This window comes from Argopecten irradians, chromosome 12 (assembly GCF_041381155.1).
Source record: "Argopecten irradians isolate NY chromosome 12, Ai_NY, whole genome shotgun sequence".
Lineage (NCBI taxonomy): Eukaryota > Metazoa > Mollusca > Bivalvia > Pectinida > Pectinidae > Argopecten > Argopecten irradians.
In genome coordinates, this window is record NC_091145.1 from 10,342,936 (window position 1) to 10,365,386 (window position 22,451).

At 34.8% G+C, this 22,451-nt stretch overlaps 2 protein-coding genes across 2 annotated transcripts; one reads left to right on the plus strand and one right to left on the minus strand.

Moving 5' to 3' along the window:
* The first annotated feature begins 420 nt into the window (after nucleotides 1-420).
* LOC138336016 (alpha-aspartyl dipeptidase-like) lies at nucleotides 421-8,245 on the plus strand. The gene is made up of 8 exons (XM_069285277.1): nucleotides 421-549; nucleotides 1,816-1,904; nucleotides 3,730-3,804; nucleotides 4,227-4,306; nucleotides 4,909-5,082; nucleotides 5,911-5,970; nucleotides 6,634-6,716; nucleotides 7,657-8,245. The coding sequence occupies exons 1-8, from the start codon at nucleotides 455-457 to the stop codon at nucleotides 7,715-7,717; spliced, it is 717 nt and encodes a 238-aa protein (XP_069141378.1). The 5' UTR covers nucleotides 421-454; the 3' UTR covers nucleotides 7,718-8,245.
* On the minus strand, nucleotides 7,864-17,903 carry LOC138336015 (uncharacterized). Its single transcript, XM_069285276.1, has 10 exons — nucleotides 17,602-17,903; nucleotides 15,916-15,967; nucleotides 15,238-15,417; nucleotides 14,527-14,645; nucleotides 13,786-13,930; nucleotides 13,158-13,357; nucleotides 12,787-12,855; nucleotides 11,719-11,794; nucleotides 10,919-11,062; nucleotides 7,864-9,931 (listed from the first exon to the last, which is right to left on the minus strand). Exons 1-10 carry the CDS (start codon nucleotides 17,719-17,721, stop codon nucleotides 9,744-9,746), a joined length of 1,293 nt encoding a protein of 430 aa, XP_069141377.1. The 5' UTR covers nucleotides 17,722-17,903; the 3' UTR covers nucleotides 7,864-9,743.
* Nucleotides 17,904-22,451: the final 4,548 nt, after the last annotated feature.

Sequence of the window (22,451 nt, forward strand, 5' to 3'; positions counted from 1 at the left end):
TTCCGGATCGACTCTACAAGAAGACACAACACGAACATACAGCAGTCTCCCAAAACGCTCACCTCGCACTTAGTTTTACTGTTTGTCCAGTGGTACCATTACAACTTTCTTCTTCATAAACTGATATGTTAAATCTTCTCAATATTTTCATACTCATGAATAAAAAAGAACTTTAAATATGTTATTCAGCACCAAATGTTCACAGCTTAATTCGTCTAAACTCTGGTTTACAATAGATGACTGAAGAAAAGCACGGCAAAATCTTCGCCGAGTTAAGGCACATATAACTTTATGAAATATCAGTATAATTTTTTTGTGATCAGTACCAGAGACAATCTCAATTGCAATCAGTACATACAGTACTTTGATTTTGGTAGCTTTAATTTAAAAATACATGTACGTCACTTCCGCTTTCGTTTTACAATCTCGTGACGGAGGTGTGACTCCAGCAGGCATGGCTACAAGAAAGCTACTTCTCATTTCTAATTCTACTCTGCATGGTGGTGGCTATTTAGAACACTGCTCTGAACAGATCAAGACCTTTCTGGGGTAAGTGAATCTTATAGCTTTTATGCACATACTACATCTAACCTATATCAACTTCTTTACAATGTACTACGGTGCGAAATGAAAGTAGGATTACATGTCTTTATAAATAGTAGTCCAGAGCTTTTTGTCACTACTTTTGGGAATGGGGCCTGTGGCTTTGAATTTGGAAAAAATAGTGACCAAAACAAAGATTTTGGAAAATGATGAAATATTAAATAAAGCATAACAAATAAGATTTTTTTTATTTCCAGTATAATTTATGTACATGTACTTTTCTGAAGCCAATTCACAAACATTTAAAGTCTTAACCAACTAAGTTCATGCAATATTTTTGGATAGTTTTCAAGAAACTTTGATTTTGGGAAATTTTAGGCTTGAATTGGGAAAAATTTAGAGGTTTTTCCATGAGGAATATGGCCGAAAATCGGCCCTAAATTATGCTGAAAAAAAGCCCTGTAGTCTATTAGGCAAGTATTCACAGATAATAAATTTCTTTATCAAATATACAATGTACATGTAGGATACAGTAGACGTACATTTAGCTTGGAATCAGATTCATATATAGATGGAAACTTAAAACTAATATTTCGTCAGTACCTTACAGAGCTAGGTTGATTAAGAAAAAAAATGAAAAAAGTGATATATATATATATAAAAAAAAGAGAAATGCATGTATTGTGTAGTGCTGATACATGTAGTGTGTATCAGCCGACAGTAATTTATTGACTCATTATATGTAGTATTATAAACTCATTATCCTGATCACCATCCTCCATACTCCAGGGGCCATGTTCCAACCACTTATAAACTCAACACTCTTGGACTGACTATCTCATGGTAAAGCTGAAGGCAGTTCAGAGGGAAAATCCCCTATCAAATATCAAATATACATCAAAAGGACTAAATTACCTGTTCTTTTCTACATCTGTTGCCTCCAGTTTTATTATGGAATAGTCCTGGGTGTAGAGGTCGTAATTGATCGGAACCTCTGAAGAATTGAGGATGCTTGGTGGCATTCTGATCACATTATATATATTCAAATTACAGAAAGGCAAGGCATACATGTATCATACATGTACATGGATTGAATTACATGTACATCATAACTTCTAAAAAGTTTATTGAATGGAAATCTTGTTTTTTATTCAATACAAAAATACTAGGAGTTTTAAAGGATTATTTAACAAGGTCTATCAGCTGCATGTACATTAAACTGTACATTTATTTGTATTTTTTTTCCACTTTTGCTGTTTTTGTTTAATCCAGACAGGTGAAGCGTGTGTTATTTATTCCATATGCCCTACATGATCGAGATGGGTATGCTGACGTTGCGAGGAAGGCCTACAACGCTATGGGTAAGTCTGGATTTACCTCATTCACACTCTGAAGATACATATGAACCCTTGTAATTCAGTGACTGGAACAGTTCATTATGAATTTACAGGGGCAAACAAGTATATGTTGTATATATATTGAGCCCTAGTACAGTGATGTAGACTTCAGTTTCTATTTTGATTTATGAATAACATGATAGTAAGTTTCTCTCTTCAAAATTCCATTCTTTGACTTTAAAACAATCTCATTACATAAGGGAATAATTAAAAACATAGAATAATGATAAGATATTATCTGACATTGCCAGATGAACAGTGCTGTACTGATTTTCCAGATATAATAAATACATAAATATTATGATGATATTACTAAATATCTTAGAATTTTGTGTTAGAATAATGTACATTGATTTACGTACACAAAGTACATGCTAATGTTGTTAGCCTCGGCAGGCATATATGTACGTTGTATGTGTATACATGTTTGTATCATTGTATAGATTGAAAGAATAATTAAATAGGCCATGTTGTCAAGTAGATAGGAATATCTTAAGTAGTAAAGTGAAAGGGTGACAATATAATTCATGTTTGCCAAATACAATCTCATTCTGATTTAGATATCTTTGTCAACTTGACAAACACACAATTTAAGTGTAAAGTTGATGTCGGTTATGGATAAAGTGTTTTTTTATTTATAACATATATACATACATTGTTGTCCTACTTTTTAATCTTTAATATCCCCCGTTTCTCCCCTTTTAATACCCCCTCGATATATCCCTCTTTTATTACCCCTCCGATTAATATCTTTATCCTCCCTTTAATATCCCTCCTTTGAATTTTAATACCCCCCTTTTTTAACCCCCTTAATATCTCTCCCCCCTTTAATATCCCCCTTTTTTATACCCCCCTCTTAATATCTCTCCCCTTCATTACCCCTCTTAATATCTTCCCATTTTATTATCCCCCTAAATATCTCTCCCCCTTTAATATTTCCCCATTTTATTACCCCCTTTGATATCTCTCCCCCCCCCTTTAATATCCCCCTTTTTTATTACCCTCCTTAAAATCTCTCCCCCCTTTAATGCCCCCCTATGATATTCCCCTTTAATATCTCCCCATTTTATTACCCCCCCTCCTTAATACCTCTCTCCCCTTCAATACCCCCCTTTATTACCCCCTTTAATATCCCTTTTAATATCCCCCTTTAATATCTACCCAGTTTATTACCCCCCTCCTCCTTAATATCTCTCCCCTTTGATATCTCCCTATTTTATTACCCCCTCCTTAATATATCTCCCCCATTAATATCCCCCTTTTTATTACCCCTTAATCCCCCCCCTTTAATTACCCTCCTCCCTTTAATATCTCCCCCCACTTTAATATCTCCATTTACTACCCCCTTTATATCCCCCCCTTAATAATTTCCCCCTTTTTTACCCCAGCTAAATACCTCCCCCTTCATCAACCCCTCCCTAATATCTTTCCCCCCTCTTCTAGTAACCGCCCCCTTTATTTCTCCCCACCACTACCATTTCTCCTCACTTGTTCATATAAATTTAGTTGTACCTTTTTTCACCTCCTGAAATACAACTGCGCCACAGTGGCCATACATGCCTATGTACTAAATCAAGATGTCCCAACATATTACCACTATGGATAACAAGTTTGAATTCCATGTATATAGGGCAGGTTCCAGGTACAGAATGCAAGTTGGTTATTTTTCACCAGGTACTACGGTTTTCTCCTCCTCTTAAATAACTCTATAGCTGTTTAAAGGGTGTTGAATTAATCAAACCAAAACTAAAAATAAAAAACCTTAGTAATATGTATTTATCCTTTTCAGGTTATGAATTAGACAGTATCCACACACAGCCAAGTGCTATAGAGGCCGTCAAGAAAGCAGAAGCTGTGTTCATAGGTAAATGCAATTGTTTCAATAAATCTTTAAACCATTTACTAAAATTAAAGACACTCTTAAACCTATTGAAAAAGCAACCAATAGTCTACATGTAGGTGTATGGTTTCAATTTATTTCATTTCTGATTCAATGCTTTTCTTATCAGATGTGTTAAACAATGTTAGGCACAAGAAACTGAAACTTTTCATGCTGCAAAATCTATTTGTAAGTTTTAATTTTTGGTATTTTTTTTCCTGATGTGTGTTCTGTATTTGCATTATATTAATTGAGTTATCTGCCCTTGTGGACATAGGTTTTTATTGTTTTATTCAGTGTAACATCATTTTCTAACAAAGTAACACAAGTAATAATGTCACAATCAATACCTGACACAAGGGAGATAACTCCGTAATTTATGAAATAATGTCTAATGTGTTTTGTAGGAGGTGGTAATACCTTCCGTCTCCTCAAGACCCTATACACAGAGGGAGTGCTAGAGGAGATCAAACGTAGGGTAGAACAGGTCTGTATAGTAATAACATAATTAATTAAGAGTAAAAATTAGCCTTTCATGATGTAAGGGTTAGACAGTTTGGTAAAGCTTGTGTTAAATTAGGAAACAACTAAACAGCATAGGCTGTACTGTTGTGGTTAATTAAGCCTTATAATTATTCTGGAAGGCATCAACATACACCAGGGCCATGGTGGCCGACTGGTTTACGGTAAATTTTGAAGGCGAGGGTGTGAGTCGCCATATTGCACCATAATAAAATATACTGACCCCCTATAAAGTGTTAGGGGGTCACAAGGTGACGCTCTCTCCGCCAATCATTTGGGGATATTTCTGTCCGAGGTGCGATAATTATTATTATGAAGCAGACTCTACAATGTAGCTGTTTCAAATATATGTAGTCTGCCGTGCAATAACCATATATATTGTCCCATATATAGTGTACATTTAAAATATGCATAAATCACATAGATATTATACTTTTCATTTGTTAACTTTTTTGTTCAAATTTTTCAAAGGTCCTGCTTACTCCTAGTTAACAAGTTTTGATTGTGTTTGAATCTTGAAAGATAATTTTTCCAGACATTAGATTGTTTATTGTGGGTTATTTTTAGGATGGCGTACCGTACATTGGATCCAGTGCGGGTAGTAACGTTGCTACATGTAGCATTAACACCACCAACGACATGCCCATCGTGTATCCTCCAAGCTTCTCCGCCATCAACCTTGTCCCATTCAACATCAATGCCCACTACATTGAGCCTGCACCAGGCAGCACACATATGGGGGTAAGTTGCTATAACATACCTTAGACTTTTTAAAACTCTTTCACCCCTGAAAATTCAGAATGGACTGCTCCAGTCATTGAACAGGAAGATTTCAAATGTGTCTTCAGGGATGAATGTCAAACTTTATACCAACAAATGATAGTGTGCACAATATAATTAAAATTTGATGTTTACTACTCCGTTATTATTTAAGCTAAGGAGTTTATGTAGTAGATAATGAACAACAAATTTTAATTAGATTGAAGTGCATATATATTCGTAGTAAATGTTAATTTGTTCATGATTGCGCTCTATTGTTTCTAAGAAAAGAATACTATCAAAAAATGGCAGAATTTTCAAATTTTCTGAATTTATGCATGTTTCAGATGGTTACCATGACAACAATACCTGCAATATTAGAAAACTGTCATTATTATTTAATCAGGGATGATCTAAATATTTTCAAATACAAAACTTAATTATTAATTTCTTAACACCTAATTAAAAGTTTGATGAATTAAAAGGCCAATAATTCAATGGATTTGGAGACCATTAATTTGATGGATTTGGGGACCATTAATTTAATGGATTTGAGGACCATAATTTGATAGATTTTAATGGATTTGGGGACCATTAATTTGATGGATTGTAATGGATTAGGAGACCATAATTTGATGGATTTTGATGGATTTTGGGATCATACATGTAATTGATTTTGATGGAATAGGGGACCATTAATTCAATGTTTTTGTTGGATTTGTGAACCATAATTTCATGGATTTTGATGACTTTGGGGACCAAAATAGGCTCAAACCATACATAGTGCATTGTTTCCGATATGTTGTCCAGGAAACCCGAGAGGACAGGATCAAACAATATCATGAGTACCCAAACACACCTCCAGTTCTGGTAAGTTTACTTACATACAAGCCTGGTATACAACAAAACGAGAAAATAATAGCTTTATTATAAAGTTAAAACTTAAAATCCAAGGGACCTGGAAATTTTATTCATTATAAGAGTAGTTTGTTCTCTAAGTTCATGTGAAACGAGTGGTAATAGATTGTCATTTCAAATTTATTAAGTAGTCGTTATTTCACATTCATATAATGATTCGGTCAATTTTTTTTCATAAAATTAACAAACATGTGAATAAACTTGCTTTGAAATAAAGCAAGTTTATTCACATGTTTGTTAACTTTATAAAAAAAAACCTAAAACTTATCAATGTTGGTAATGATGTAAAGTAAGTAACTTTTGTAATGGAGAAAAATACTGCTCCAATTATTTTACAAAGAGAAAATACCTTCCGTCAGGGTTGTAGCATTTTTAAACAAAAGAATCCAGCCAACTCTTTTTTTTTCGAAATGCATCTAATCAATTCAAACATACATCTGTATATTATAGTCTGTTTTATTTGTTTCTTATTTACCCAATCCCATGTGGGGCAGTTGCCAGGTACTGACCGCTGATCGGTGGTTTTTCTCCGGGTACTCCGGCTTTCCTCCACCAACAAACCTGGCACGTCCTTAAATGACAAATCAAATCAAATTCTTATTTACCCAATGACAGGGATTGAGAGAAGGCTGCATATTGTTGGTTGAAGGAGACAAAGCTACACTGAAGGGAAAGAATGGAGCAAAGCTGTTTGTCAGGTACTCAAAATACCATTATTTCTGCGAGGTTTCCCTTTGAATAAAACGACTGTAGCTGGCGTATTTCGTACGCCTTTCACTAGAAGCTCTCCTTCATGTCGTATATAGTTAGTGCCCCTTTTACTTTAAATGCTCTAACTGCCAATATTAGTGCCCCTTCCATGAAAAGTCTACCTTAATGCGATGGTTGGTGTCCCTCCACTGGAAGTGCTTCTCTACTGGAAGTGCCCCTCTACTAAAAGTGCCCCTCTTCTTTCAGTGCCACTTTACTTGAAGTGTCATTTTACTAGAAGTGTCCCTTGCATTAATTGGTGCCCCTCTACCAGAAGTGTCCCTTTAAAAGAAGTGCCCATCCTGCCCTGCTTTAACTGGAACTGTTTTAAACATATGATAGGACATTGGAGAAGAGAAACAACTCCAACATGTCAGATGTGTTAAAGATGCTCCACCGGCGACAGAGCATAAATCATACTCATTTTTTTAAACATTTACTGATGTTTAATAATGTTTAATAATTATGTGTCTAATCAACACAAAAATACATATATAATCATTCATTTTACTTTTGGTGCATACGTAATCAGAACTTCAATCCATTTAGCGCATAACGCCAAGGACTTTTTTCGGGATGCAATTAATTAATTTTAATGTCTTTATCTTGAAGTAACGTGTAAAGATCAAAATATTTAATGGTGGTTATGGTATTAAGTAAGTAACTTTTGTAATTAAAGAACAATACAGATTCGCTTGGTCCTGTTTTGATAGAGAAAACATTGTCATTATTCGTCAGCAGTGTAGCTTTTAGGAACTCCGTAAGTTGAAATTTCTCTCCATTGGAAACTATATCAATTAAGATTTAGTAATGCTTTCTATGGAGAAATGTAATTTAAGGAATGTTGGTGAAAGGTCAACTTTCGAAATATTTTCTTTTTATTAACAGGGATGTAGAACCAAAGGAAATAGAACTAGGAGCGGATCTGTCCTTCCTGTTGTCTGGGTAGCTAAACTAGGATCGGATCTGTCCTTCCTGTTGTCTGGGTAGCAGAAGTATGGGCGGATCTGTCTTTCTTGTTGTCTGTGTAGCAGAACTATGGGCGGATCTCTCCTTCCTCTTGTCTGGGAAGAAGAACTAGGGGGCGGATCTGTCCTTCCTGTTGTCTGGGTAGCATGATGAAGATGATGATGGGGATGAGGAGGACATTTACCTGTCTCTTTGAGGGATAGACGATCGCGACGGGATCTAAACAGTGCTAGATAGTCTTTCAATTTTAATAATTTTTATTTCAAAAAATATTTGAGGTTTTTTACTGACTAAGGATAGGAACAAAACACAATAACTTTTTTACTGGATAGGAAGGTGCTTAGATGATTATGTTTTCTTTGAATCGCAATGATAGATCATGATGAATATCGTGGTTATGGAACAATGATTGCAATAGCATATATCCATTGTACATTATAGGAAGTTTGTTGATATCCAATACTGTGACAAAATAAATGTCCATTAAATAAGATAGGCGCAAAATGAATTGTTTAGCAATTTTGTTCATAAGAAAAACGTAATAAGATCGGAAGTTTACTGACGCAACAAAATCGGAAACAAACAATTTAAAATAGTATTGAAACAATCAAAGGTACAAGATAAATGGCTCAGTGGTTCCTGAAGAGTAAGCTTTTATCGACCACAACAACCATACAACATTTTGACCAAGTTTCAAATAGCAGATGGACATTTATTATATTTTAGAAAAACATGCAGTGTATACATTTATGGGTTACCAATAATGAATCTTCAGTGAGGACACCATAGAGCGATTTTCTATCAACAATTACACAAATGAACCTTTTCGACGTGCATAATTTCATACATAAACATAACAAAACAAATCATAAAAAAACTGTTATTTTCATCGTCATCGTGAAGAACAATGTTGCTAACTGGCTTTTATGTTTTAAATGTCTTTGCCAATACCGATCTTTCCTGCAGGTAAGAAATTAGAATTGTACCCGCTACCCTGTGGCATGTTTGTAAAAGGCGACTAAATTTGGGATTTTATGTTTTCTTTTCTATATATTCCTCCTGACTTTCTTCCTAACGTCTTCCTTAGTACCGCCTCATTTATGCTTCGGCTAAGGCAATGATTTAAGATTTTCATCGTTTTTTTCATTTTATAACATTTATATAAATTTATATTTTAAAGTGCAGATTCAGTGGTTTTGAAGGTTAAGCACTATCTGAGACAGTTTTAGATAAGAATAACTGAAAAGGGACAAGCAATTATTGAAACGGGCATTTATCATTTCAATGTTAATGTTATTGATGTGTATAGATGCATCATACTTACAACAGACTATCAATCTACCAAAAAAGATAACATAGCGTTCTTAACATTAATAAGATATTTGATATTTTTAGCATATATAGCCGGAATGCCAATATCAGTGCTGAATTGTGTTTCGCCTTAGAATTTTCGTTTGCGCATCATGAACAACTGAACATTGCCCGACTAGTTAAGTTGACATAGCCATAACCTCATTGTCTGAACATTTGAACTTGTAGGCAACCGGAACCAACAAGAACTATTGCTATTTAGAAAAGAAATTATCCAATACCGTCTGAGGGCAAAATTTAAAGAAAAATTGTTCTTCATATGGTGTTCAAGCTAAAATTTCCAAGAACATTTTCCTAACTTTCGCTGTCCAAGAAATCTTGAGGAATTGTGTCCTTCACATGTTGTCAAAGGGAAACTTCATAGAAATACAGAGACTTCATCTTAAAGGAATATTGCTAATCATATGATATTCAAGCTAAAACTCTCAAGAACATTTTCCTATCACTTGCTGACTAAAACAGATTGAATGTTGTCCTTCCTTTACATGCTGTCGACGGGAAACTCCACTAAAGTAACATTGTCCCTCACATGTTACGTATGTTGGCTGATGACAACCTCTCGAAAATCATTGTCTTTCACATTTCACATCCTTGATAGCATGAACACCCATAGAAACATTTAGCCACACAATGTTTTAATCTAAATTAAAAATGAAAAATTTGTGTTCGAATTTTTCAACAAGAGTCATATCTCTTTTCTTTTCACATATCGTCGGTGTCCTAACTTTTGGCTTTTCATCCGACTCCTCCTGTTCTGATATCACCGTATAATCACTTCCTGATGGTTTTAATTCTACAACCTCCGTACATTTGTGTAGTTTAGCTGCAAGAATAAAAAAAATATATGTAGCATAGGCTAATCTAGTTTACTATATGGCTTATTTTAGCGCGAACATTTCCATGTGCGTAATAAATATATGTTTGAGTGATGCATAAGGGGCGGGGAAAGTTATTATGCATGCGCTGCGACAGACACAGACAAACAATACGGAAGAAAAGAAGTTTGTCAAGGTTAGTCATTTTTTCGATTATTTACATTGAAACGAGTGAATTTAAATTATGGGTCATCTTATTGTGAGGCGATTTAAAGGTCAGAGGTCATGCTAGTGTTATACTCTTCGATTTGATGATCTGATTCGTCAATGGTGATATTGAATTATGGCCGGGTTAGCGGTAAAGTATGTTACGTTCTTCAGGCAGATTTGTCTCGTGCGTTCGTGCAACATCGACCTGTTGTGGCAGTGGTACAGATAGATGTAAAGGGCCATGATTCACCCTTGTGAGAAGACCTTTAAAAGTCATCAGGCGTATTTACCGGAGAATGATAACCTCGCTAAATACTTACACAATTTAATCGTGAATTTAAAAGCTCGCGAATATATCTCTTTTTAAGATATGTTATTTAATGGGTCTAATTTGTGTATCACTTGGACCCCGATAACGTTTGTGCGGGACTCCAGTAGTGATGGAACGTAATTCTTTGCAATTTTCCTGCTAAAATGACGTTAGCGTGGTATATCTTCTTTGAGCGTCATTATATCACCAATAGAAACAATAGTCCTGCACACAAATTGTCATGGATCACGTGGTACGTAAATTAGTCCCATCAAGAATTGGGACTATTTTACATACCATTTGATGCCTGATACCTGAACGTTTGTGCGAGACTGTTCCGCGCTAAGCTAACGCCTTTTCATCGGGAAGATTACAAAGATTACGTCTCTTCACCATTGTAGAAACTAGTCCTGCGCTATCGGCTATCACGTGGTACGTGAATTAGTCTCATTAGTCAGTAGAAATGTAGTTTTACCTGGAAACTTTCGGTGTAAAGCGTAGACGCATGACGTCAACAATATGACGACGCAAAATGCTGCAGTGATTGCTAATGACGTAGTAACGTTAACATCATATGTTGTTCTCTCAGGACGGTTGTCTTTGACATAAGCCTTTGATCCTGAAAAAAAGTTTTATTTATCATTATATTTCAATTGAATTGTTAGGAATGCCATTCGCAGATGTACTAACTATTCAAAGCTTAAAGATGTTCCACTGCCGACAGAGCATAAACAATATTTAAATAATTATCATTTAGACAATAATTGATTTTTGATCGAGTAAATATATGTCTGATTAGCAAAAAAAAAACATAAATAAAATAATTTGTTTTGCTTTTGATGTCTGAACAATCAATATATCATTCCATATAGGGCTTAGTGCCATGCATTATTTTTGGGATGCATTTTTTAAAATAATTGATGTTACTGTTATGTAAGTTTGGCCATGAGTTGAGCGCTCGCCCGTGTGTAGAATGCTCTGGGTTCTGTTCCCTGGCCCAGATTCACCTCAGCCTTTAAAAGTGGTAGTTCCTGCTGCTGCTTAGCGCCCAGCATTACGGAGTGGGACGACTGGTTTGCTCGTTGTCAGTGTAACGTGAATCACCCAACGAAAAACGTAGCACTTCTTTTAATGACCATGATTATTGATTCGACGCCAGTTAACCTTGCTTTTGATACATTTTTCAAAAATGAAATGCAATATACAAAATATCAAAATATATCATAACGCCTGTATTCAGATGAAAAACAAAACTTGTCCCTTTAGGATTATTACCATTGTTATGTAATACTGTAAATGGCTGTGATCTACTCCATGCCGGCCAGGGCATAGTATCTACAAGACATTGTACCTATAAAGAACAAGAAAAACGTTACTTGTAGTTATATGTGACGTATTTTTAATACTCATGGATCAATATGAGCTTTAATATGTTATTCATCACCAAAAATTACTTTTTGAAAATAACAGTACTTTCAATGCATAGGTTTTAAATCTACATGTACAAATAAGAGCTGAAAATGATTTTTCGCAGTACTGCCAAAAATCATTTATTTACATCAATAGTGAAGTGAAATGAGCATACACACGGTCAGACCATGAAGCCAAATTGTGGTCTACAATTTCATTACACATTTTTACAATGTTATTAGTAATTGTAAAGTGATTTCTGCAGGTATGTTTCCATGTAAACATATTTAAGGCATAAAAACAACAATTTTACAGTACCAAAATTTCTGTGTTATAACTAACGTTTATAAGTCATCTGAAGCCATTTGAATGATTTCATCAAACTTTATGATTTTTAATAGATTAACAATGAAAAAATAGAATGTCAAAATTTTCGCCAAGTTACGGCACATATAACATTACAAAAATAGTCTTGTGGGTCTTAACACTGATGAAAAATTACGGAGATTTAAATGCTTTTGTTAATTGAATATCAATTTTACAGTAAACTCCATATTTCACGAAGTCGGATTTAACATATTTATTTATTTTATTTCTATATTACTTTATATTCCGGTAATGACGAAGTGCACGACTTAGTCGCATTGTACGGAGAGTTCTGAGCTACTGCTTTAGAAGAAATTATTTATTTGTACGAGTTATTATCAGTCCATAAGCCGTTTATTTACTTGTAAACGCGTCCATTGTTATACTATCTCTTTATTTATTGCTACGATTTGATTGTGCCATAGTCGTCGAGCACAATTGATAAAAAGTATTTTCAGAATGACAGAAAACAGAAAGAAAAAAAATATTATAACACATAGCACCTGACGAAAGTAGTAACTTAGATGATTGAGTTCCTGAAATCCAAACTAGACTCGACCTAGTTACCTCAACGTAATAGTATCCTTCATCAATGCCGGTAAAAGCATGTGTGTATGATTCGATTCCTCGTGGTATCTGAAAGCAAAGGACATTTATTTGTAAGTTATTATAACTATTTATATAATTACCTAAATTTACGGCGCCAATGGCAGGATATTGGTATAAGGAGTATATCGACCCAATTGATTTAATAAAGTTAATAATTAATTATAGAATTAATCTTTTATCAGGAGGGCTTGTTTGAGAACAATTCATATAAGAGGATTTCTTTCTTTTGTAACCTAGGCACCACCAAACTTAGAACGTCCATCAATGGTCATACAGCTAAACATAAATCGTATGACAAAAACAATCCAACGCCAACATAAACTTCATACCTCATATGTCTGTACGGGTTCCGATGTTTCGATGGATTCCGGATAGTTATGGATACCGATTCGGTAACTAACATTACCCGGCGACTGTAGTCTTGTAGGAATTGGTTCAAAAACTACTATCACATTTCTTTCATTCGGACTAACAGCTATTGCCGACTTCCAAGCTCCGCTCACTTTGGATAAGTGAGTATTTTTCGAAACTGCCAATTAAAATATATAAGGAACAATACAATGTTGAAAATACTATATAGTGTAGATAATTAGATTATATATTAAGTCATCATATAGATTGCCAAGCTTTTTTATGCGAATTTACATACCTGCATATAAAAAGCATAGAATGATAGCCTGCAGAACGTATTACCATTAGAAATTGACAAATGCGCTAACATATCTTTCCGCGAATTAGGATTTTTTCTCCTTATACAACATTACAAAACAAAGTTAGAGAAGACTGAATATCTGTAAACCTCGACCTATTTAAGCTGCTGTGCTTTGCTAACAATATCACTGACTGACAGTTAAAATCATAAACGAGTCTTATGAAAGACATACAGGGTCCAATTAAGTTTTTTTTCAAATTCTATGTTTGGTTAAGCTTGTCTGAACATTCAGCTTGTCTACCTACTGTTGAATACAGTGATGTAATATTCCACAGCTGAATGTTCCAATGATAATGGGATGAGATGAAGTATGTACATATAACAGCCGTCGAGCGAGCACCGGTTGTTACACGGTTCGAATGTTCTGTACGTTAGCGCTAGGTTGCGTCCCTGTAAGGAAACATTCACTATAAATTGATATCATTTTAAGTCCATTAACACAAACACGTTACAAGCGATCTGAATGTTTTCATCTCTAGTAATTATTTTGTTATCAATCCAATTTGATATTTGAATATACCAGTTAAGAATGTATCATTATGAACAATATATATTTACCAAAATGTTATTTAATTCCTATAAAGGTCTATGCTCCACCATTTAAATAAAGACATGATGATATTACTGATTTTTAAGGATGACAAAAGTTGGCTATTTGATTCAAATTTCTTTTATTCATATCAAACATATTCAATTTGACATTTCTCTTGTATGCAATAAAACGATATCGAACTCTTTGAATTTTTCTAGTTGATAATACTGTATATCATGAAATGTTCGTGGGTACTTCTTCATGGTTTGGAACTTTTAAAAATAATTTTGGTGGATAGAAATATTCACGGTTCGCTGATGAAACAATGGTAATAATGATGTATATAATATAATTCTTTCTTTCTTTTATTCTATTCGTGGTTTTAAAGCAACTACGAAAAGAACGAAGAAGTCTTACCACAAAAATTTCACGAGGTGCAGTATGTGATTAATACCTTTTCCCGAGGTCTTTGTTTTAACTTGACACACCTCTGATCTGGTAGACGATAGTAATAAGGATCTCCAGTTAAGTTTGCGTTACCAGTGCTGGTCAGGTTCACTATCATGTCGACGTCTAAATGATTAAATCACACTCTCGTCAGTACGGATAGTATAGAGTGGTAACTATTCCCGTACCTATTCCCGAAACTCGCAACTGTTAATGGTGCTCTCCGATATCATATTTCACATTTGTTACTTTTCTGAGTAATAGCATTTGTGTTTCTATAAAATTTGTAAAGCAACTTGGAGTATAAGTATGTAACTATTGACTAATCGATTTGTATTTGAAACAAAATAATTCTGAGTGTAAGAGAGAGAACAATATATCTTTAAATAGCTTACATATCAAAGTATGTACATTTTAAGCAAAAATTTAAAATGTGTAAATAAAAATATACAACTCAAGAAAAATAGAAATTAAATGAAAATATACAGCATAAACAAATGTAAGCGAGAATGTTTTTCAACGAAATATTAACACTTTCTTAAAAAAAAACCCGGAAAACGGAAAAAAACAAGAATCAAATAAAAGAAAAATAAAGTACTATACGAATTCAATAAATCAAATTAAAAATATAGGGAGTTTGTTAATTGAAACATATCTCATACATAGTATTAATTAAAGACCGTATAGTTATTACATCATACTTCTATTCTTACATTACCTCTGCCTGTACCGTAGTCTGTCGTGTTATGTGAGAGGAAGATGGTTATTTCAGGGACAATACTGTCATCATTCTTTCCTAATCCTGTATGTATCCTGGAGACATACGGGACTCCGGGCGTAGACCTTTCTCGAGTATTTGAAGACGATCCGCGTAATTCTATAAGACATTTCTTCCATCCTAAAATATCATTTGCAGTCACGTGAATGTTATTTCAGTGGATATCAATTCATTTGTAAATTATTATTTTATATTTCTAGTTGATATTGTGTAAAATAAAACTAGTCTAGAGTTGATTATCAGGTAAACTATGCAAACACAACTCTTCTGGAAACGGAGGTTAAACATGTGCTTTAGAAACAGGTATCGGCCTCAAATTGACCTCAAACATCTTTTAGACATGTTACAATCGCATTGAAAAATAAAAAAAGAATTACAAAATCTATATGGCATCATTATTCATTTGAAATAAGATAGCATAAACTATGATTTTTATTTAAAAAATACATTCAGTTAGAGAGAACGTTATAGTTTCGTGGTATTAATAAGATGATTCATGTATGGTGGTCATATACTATTTTATTAAATATTTGCGTATACTAGTTAGATACTGAAGGCAGGTGGTCTCTATGGCAGGTTTCATATCTTCTAGACTTTTTATAATTATGACACACATACCTTTTTCATTACGCTCCACGCAATACTGTGGAGGGTGAAATGAGTCTGGAGTCTGTATAGAAAGAGAAGAGAAAAAAAATGAATAGTTGAAGTATCTAAAGATTATATAGGTAGTTCACTGACGCTCGCATTGTCTGACCATATACGTAATTCACAACAACTGTAACTGTATAAAATCTATTGAGCAACAAATCAATGTCAACCGTACATTTTAACGTTATTTCTAACTTTGTGTATCTTTCTGCAGTTTTTTGTATGTCCTTGACCGCTTGTAACTATCTTTACTATATATATATGGTGGGTCTCATGGATCGGTGTTTTTTCTCGGGTATTTCCGAGTATCTTCTACATCTAAAACTTCAAATCTTGTAATGTATATCTGGTTATTTTCGCGATTTTTTGTTTTGTTTCTTTTTGCAATTTGAACTAAAAAACGAAAATATTCAATTTTAGCGGTTTTTTAATTTTCGCGAATCTGGTATTGCGAGTATATACAATAATTTCTTAATATTTCGTGGATCAAATTTTCGCGAACGTAGCAATGTGCCGTGAAATCGCGAAAATATCATCCCCGCAAAAATAACCGGCTATGCGTTATTACCGATGCTATTAATAGGAAATAGAATACAACCATATCAATCCAACCCTCCGCCAACTCTAAAACTAAACAAAACCTAAGATAAACTCATTTAAACAGTCAAGGTTATTTCATAAGGTTTCAGGCTTTAGGGGGTGTAGGAAAGCTGCATTCTGGTCGATCAGATTTAATTCCTTTAGTTTCATTCTGCCAGTACTGACGGAATGAAATAAAGGGGAGTAGCCATGATGGAAAGCTTGGGTACCGGAGAATAACCTCCGACCTGCGGTCAGTACCTGTCAACCTGGTTTTTGGTCTGGTGGTAATATGTTAAAAACATCTTTATCAATCGGGCACACCAGCCTCTTGGTTGCAAAGGTGAAAGTACAAAAAATATCCCGCGTAAGTTTCGAACTTGTAACACCGAGGAGGAGGTCAGTAGTGAAATGTAGGACTATATCTTAACCACTTAATTACCACGGTCTCACGGTTACATATGTGTAAAGATTAGGGTAAGTAACAATACATATGGCAATCCTCATTTTAGATATAAATAAATTATTGTTGTAGCCGTTGACTTTTAAGGTTTTGTGGGGATGGTTTGTATTTGAAATATTTTTGAATTGTTTTGGTTTGTCTATAAGGTTGAGTGCACCTATGTCTTGTTTTTGTGGCTCCCTTTTCACTTTAAACTCTATGTAGGTCACCCATTGTATCCGTGTCTCTAGCTTAACCAGGGGGACAACAACAGTCAAATATCATGTGTATTCTGCAAATGCAATAGCTAACAGGTCTAAGCTTCTTCTGGGTTTTTCTATTCTACGTAATTGATATATCATATTTTTCAATTACTTTTCAACATCCAAAAAATCGTCATTTATATCATCACATTTATAACAAAGATATCTTCAATCTTAATGAGACACACAAACAACATACCGTAAGTAACATATTTGCTAGATATACACTTATCTGTATATCTTATGAGTTTTTACTTCATCCCGTATAGGCATTCTGCATTGTATCAACCAATCATGTCAATTGTAACAGTTATTTATAATTACAGTACTTTCCCAACACAATAGTAACACACAGTAAATTTCGCTTACCTGACATTGTTTAGGTCGACACGATCTGTTTAGTCCAATGAAATCTCCATGCCATATGCATGTCGCTATGGATGTATTCGTTAACATAATCATTAGCAGCGTTAAGATCCTGTACTTCATTTTATGTCTTTTTTTTGCCTTCTATCGAACATGTTTACAGTGCATGGGAAATGTCACTATATGTTTACTTTTGTAGGTGTACTACTGTAAGTACCCCGGCGGGTAGTACTGCAGTATTGTTATGTAGAAGTAATGACAAGTTAATTATATCACCTGGAGAAATGACAATAGGTACAAGTAAAGTTGTCACGGAATGTCTTGTAACTGATATATTGCGAATTACAAAGTGTTGCACTGATGAGAAACAAAAGATGTAAACTTTATAGAATGTGCGATAAGATGATAAGGGTTTTGGTAGATACTGTATAATTCCTAATATTTGGGGGATTAAATTCGCTAAATTCGCGGATTTATCAAAAGTCGCGAACTTTTATACCTCGAGTGATATATGAGTGTTTACTTCATATGGTATTTTATGAATCAAGTCTTAAGAAGGTTTAATTTTTGTGTGCCTTGACATATGCAAAATATTACACGTGCAAAAATACTGTATATCAGGCGGAAAATGTGATAAATAAGGTTTCAAAAGCTACAAAGACCATCTACGAAGATGAACCCAACGAAGAGGTTCTAAACAGTGAATCGCAAAATTTTCCACCCCCAAAATTTCGCAATTATACATTAGTTGCTTCAATATATCTTTTTATTTTCCACATTCTCACGAGGAATACGACTAGCACTCTTGATTCGATCCACCCAACACTCCCAACCCCACCCCCTCAGTAAAAAGTAATTAGTCTCCCTAACCCTAACACACAATGTTTCCTGGTGTTGATTTATGAGGATCCTCATTACAAAATAAAACATGCATTTGTCCTTCAAACACCTCAGTCAACATTATTCTAATTAAATAGATGTTATATGAGGGGACACCTTATCCTTTCCTTTTGTTGAGAAGCGCATATTTTTGTAAACATATACAATACATATTTATGAATATACGTGTAACTATTTTTATCAAATAATCCGCCTGATATCCAGTGATTTCTCCCGTGTAATATTTTTGCATATGTCACTATTGTGATATAACCTGGAGCGATTTTCATTGGCTGGAAATTCATTGTGACGTCAGACAGAAACAATAAAATGACGTCAGGAAAAATGACAAGACGTCAGGATTACGAGGACGGCGAGACAAAATGGCGGCCTCTGCTTGATTTTCGGAATACATTTTGACGTGAAATTCTTTATTGTGTAGATATTTGTAGATATGTTATTAAAAAATATATGAACTTTGTGTTCATTTCATATGAGATTTTATAAAATAAGTCCCGAAGTTTTAATATTTGCTCGCCAATGCTCACAAAAATAAAAACTTCTTAGAACTCGTTTTATGAAATATGATATGAAATGAACACTCATGTAAGATCCTTTATGTATGAGCATCCTTAAAGCAAGTTTAATTTGCAGAATCATAATAATGTATTGCTGAGACTGAGTGTTTCTAAATATACTTTGTCATTATCTGTCTGTTTGTCCGTATAGCTAACGAACAGTCATTGAAAAAAAACTTTCCAGGATTTAGTGATGGAGACAATAGTCTCATAATAAACCAGCCAGTTTACATTAAAAGACTCACTGAGTACATAGAATTGATTGTTTGCTTAACATCCTTATACCCACAACAATTTTATTCATTTAAAGCTGACAATGCAAGATATGAAACCTCTAACTAAAAATAAACAAATTAAAGACACACGTACGCTTAGGGTGTCTCTGTTACTGCTTATATTTGCATCTGATTACAATTGATGATGAAATCCCAAGGTTTTTTTATCTATAATGAATTAATCATTCGTGATCGTCATGGATGGAACAGCCATTTGAACAAACAATTGTGACGTCACAATGATACTGGCGTCATAATAAGCGCTTGAAATTCATAGACTATATGAATGCAAACTGTGCTTGGTAAGGTTACATAGAAGGACTGCAGTGAAAATGTAAATATTTCGATTTATATATTTATTTGTTTAAACTTTAATGTACGCTTTTTAACTTTGACTCTCAGCTCTAAAGATACGTTCTTCTGTGTGTGTTGAGGGTGTTCATGTAATTTGGAGACTACGAAAAGAATCTGTCTTGTTTCTAAGTTACTAGGGGGTGGAAATTATGATTTCTACAACCACTATTTGTTCATTTGTTGTTATCATTACATTAATACATGGTAAGAATAGAAATCACCCCCACCCCCCACAAAAAAAAACATTTAGGAATGAGATCTTCATAATATCCAAACATTTAAGTTATACATGTATTATTATTTCATCTTATTTCACAATAAAGAGACAATCACATAACATGCGCAATGAAAAATATACATGTAATGTTTCACAGATTTTTGCTCTTATCAATTTAATTCTGATATTAGGAATAATCGTCTGTTTAATGTCCTTGACTTCTACGTCTTTTGTCATGTGCCAAATAGTGAATTATGGCATTGGTGTATTTCATTTTATGTCTCTTTCTGCCTTCTATCGAACATGCCTCACAGTGCATGGGAAATGTCAGCATATGTCTACTTTTGTAGGTGTACTTACTCCGGCGGTTAGTACTGCAGTATTGTTATGTTAAAGTAACGACAAGTAGATTATATCACCCGGTGAAAAGACAATAGGTACATGTAAAGTTGTCACGGAATGTCTTGTAACTTATATAGAACGAATTACAAAGTGTTAAACTGATGAGAAACAAAAGATGCAAACTTCAAAGAATGTGTGATACAATGATTTAGCTTGCTGATATTCGCAGGGGTTAAAATAGGCTAAATTCGCAAATTCATCGAAATTCGCGAAATTTTATAGAATTCATGATTTTACATATTACAACACTCTGTCACGTAAATAACTCTAAAACGACTATCCGAGAATATGAACCCCACAAACAGGTTCTAAACAGCATATCGTGATTATTAGACAGATATTCACATTAAAAATCATATATTGTTTAAATGATGAGTATCATTTATGCATTGTCGGCGACCGAGCATCCTTAACCATTACAAAAAACATCAATTTTAACTGTAAACTATTCTGCTTTTTCTACCAAAAATTGCGTATGTTTGGACGCCATGACAGGAAATCATTTTATGATTACCCTTCCGGGCACTGGCAAATTGAGGTCGACGAGACCCACAAGACTGTTTTTACTACCAAATACGGTTTATTTGAACACCATCGGCTACCATTCGGGCTAGGTAACAGTCCTGCCACATTCAGCCGTTTCGTTCAACTTGAATAAACTGACAGGTCTTTTCATGACTGCAGCAATCCAATCTAAAACTGAAGTCAAAGAAATGTCATCTGTTCCGTGGTGAGGTACTGTTCCTAGGGAACATTGTCAGCTCAACGGGAGTGTTTTAAACCCAAGCAACCTAATTGGAGGATTGGTCCATGCCATCAAAAAAAAAAGGAAATGTTATCTTTCTTGGGCTTTCCCAACTAGCATAGGGAGCATTTTGCAGGCATTGCTGCTCACTGGCATAAGCTGCATCTGGACTGGAGAACACCAGGATGCGTTCCCTATCGGCTTTGTTCCAATATCTGGTGTTGGCCTATCAAAACAAAGAAGATACCTTTGTACGGATGCACCAGACCGTGCCATTAGGGCCACCTTTATCGGAGGAAATATTGCACCACTCGGAAGGAACTCTTTGAAGTAGTCACCTTTACGAGACAATTCCGCTATTATTTTTCCTTCAGACCATTAAAAAAAAGTTTTTTTAATTAAAAAATATTGATGGCCAGTTTGTGCGGTGGATTTAAGAGTTACCCGCTTACGCGTTGATCAATCAGCAGCGGCCAGGGAAGGAACACATCAAATTCATGCGGATTGTCTCTCTAGTAAACCTGACGGACTGTTAAGTTACAACAATTACCGTCGTTATGTCCCGCTATCTGCTGGTTCTATATCAAATTGCGGACAGGGTAAAGGAGTAATATAATCTTACATGGGTCTGTGAAGTGGACAGGGATTTCTCAACCCGAGTGAAAGATTTTGGCCAGTCAATCCGAGGCTTGCCGAGGGTTGACGGCCAAAATCTTTCACAAGGGTTGAGATATCCCTGTCCAATTCACAGACCCATGTTTGATTCTTCTTCTCCCATACTTAGTAGAAAAAAATTATGAAATTCCAGTTTGTTTTCAGCTTTTTCATCGCGCCATTATAACAGGAACGTCGTTATGCGTCAAAATTGATGACGTCATCTACAATGCGCGCCGCATTTACGCCGCATGTATTGATGACGTCACGTTATTGTCTAGCGCGTGTGAGCTGTCTTACACCCCCCTGTGTAAGATAGAGATAACTTTTCCCTAGCAACCACGGAATATCCCTGTGAAGTATAGTATGTGGTTTATCATGACCGCCTCAAAGATAATGAAGATCACGAGTTTCCACTTTGGCTTAAAAAAGTCGGAACAATATTATCCTCTTTACCAAGGGAATAACATCGATAGGGATAGAATCGCAACAGGAATTGCTTGGTACTCAGCGGACCGAAGATGCAACAAGTCCGTCAAAAGGCAAATCAGGAGGCAGACAGAGGAGAATGTTCAGATATCTGGACGAATATCGACTGGATGTTGGACGAGAGAGGAATCTCATACTTGATATTTACACACATGGCATCGCATTTTATAAAATGAGAAGGAATATAATGTAATGGGGGCTCCCTGCATAACCGGACGCTGCATTTAGACAACTCAATCTATAAATATGTTCAGTTATTA

What these genes read in the sequence shown, in the direction of transcription:
- LOC138336016 (XM_069285277.1), top strand. Translation starts at nt 455, where the DNA reads ATGGCTACAAGAAAGCTACTTCTCATTTCTAATTCTACTCTGCATGGT. An exon ending in CAGATCAAGACCTTTCTGGG is followed by an intron (nt 550 to 1,815) that starts GTAAGTGAATCT and finishes TGTTTAATCCAG; the next exon opens with ACAGGTGAAGCGTGTGTTAT. An exon ending in CAAACACACCTCCAGTTCTG is followed by an intron (nt 5,971 to 6,633) that starts GTAAGTTTACTT and finishes ACCCAATGACAG; the next exon opens with GGATTGAGAGAAGGCTGCAT.
- LOC138336015 (XM_069285276.1), bottom strand. Translation starts at nt 17,721, where the DNA reads ATGAAGTACAGGATCTTAACGCTGCTAATGATTATGTTAACGAATACA. An exon ending in CGTGGAGCGTAATGAAAAAG is followed by an intron (nt 15,418 to 15,915) that starts GTATGTGTGTCA and finishes ATGATATTTTAG; the next exon opens with GATGGAAGAAATGTCTTATA. An exon ending in AACCCGTACAGACATATGAG is followed by an intron (nt 12,856 to 13,157) that starts GTATGAAGTTTA and finishes CTTTGCTTTCAG; the next exon opens with ATACCACGAGGAATCGAATC.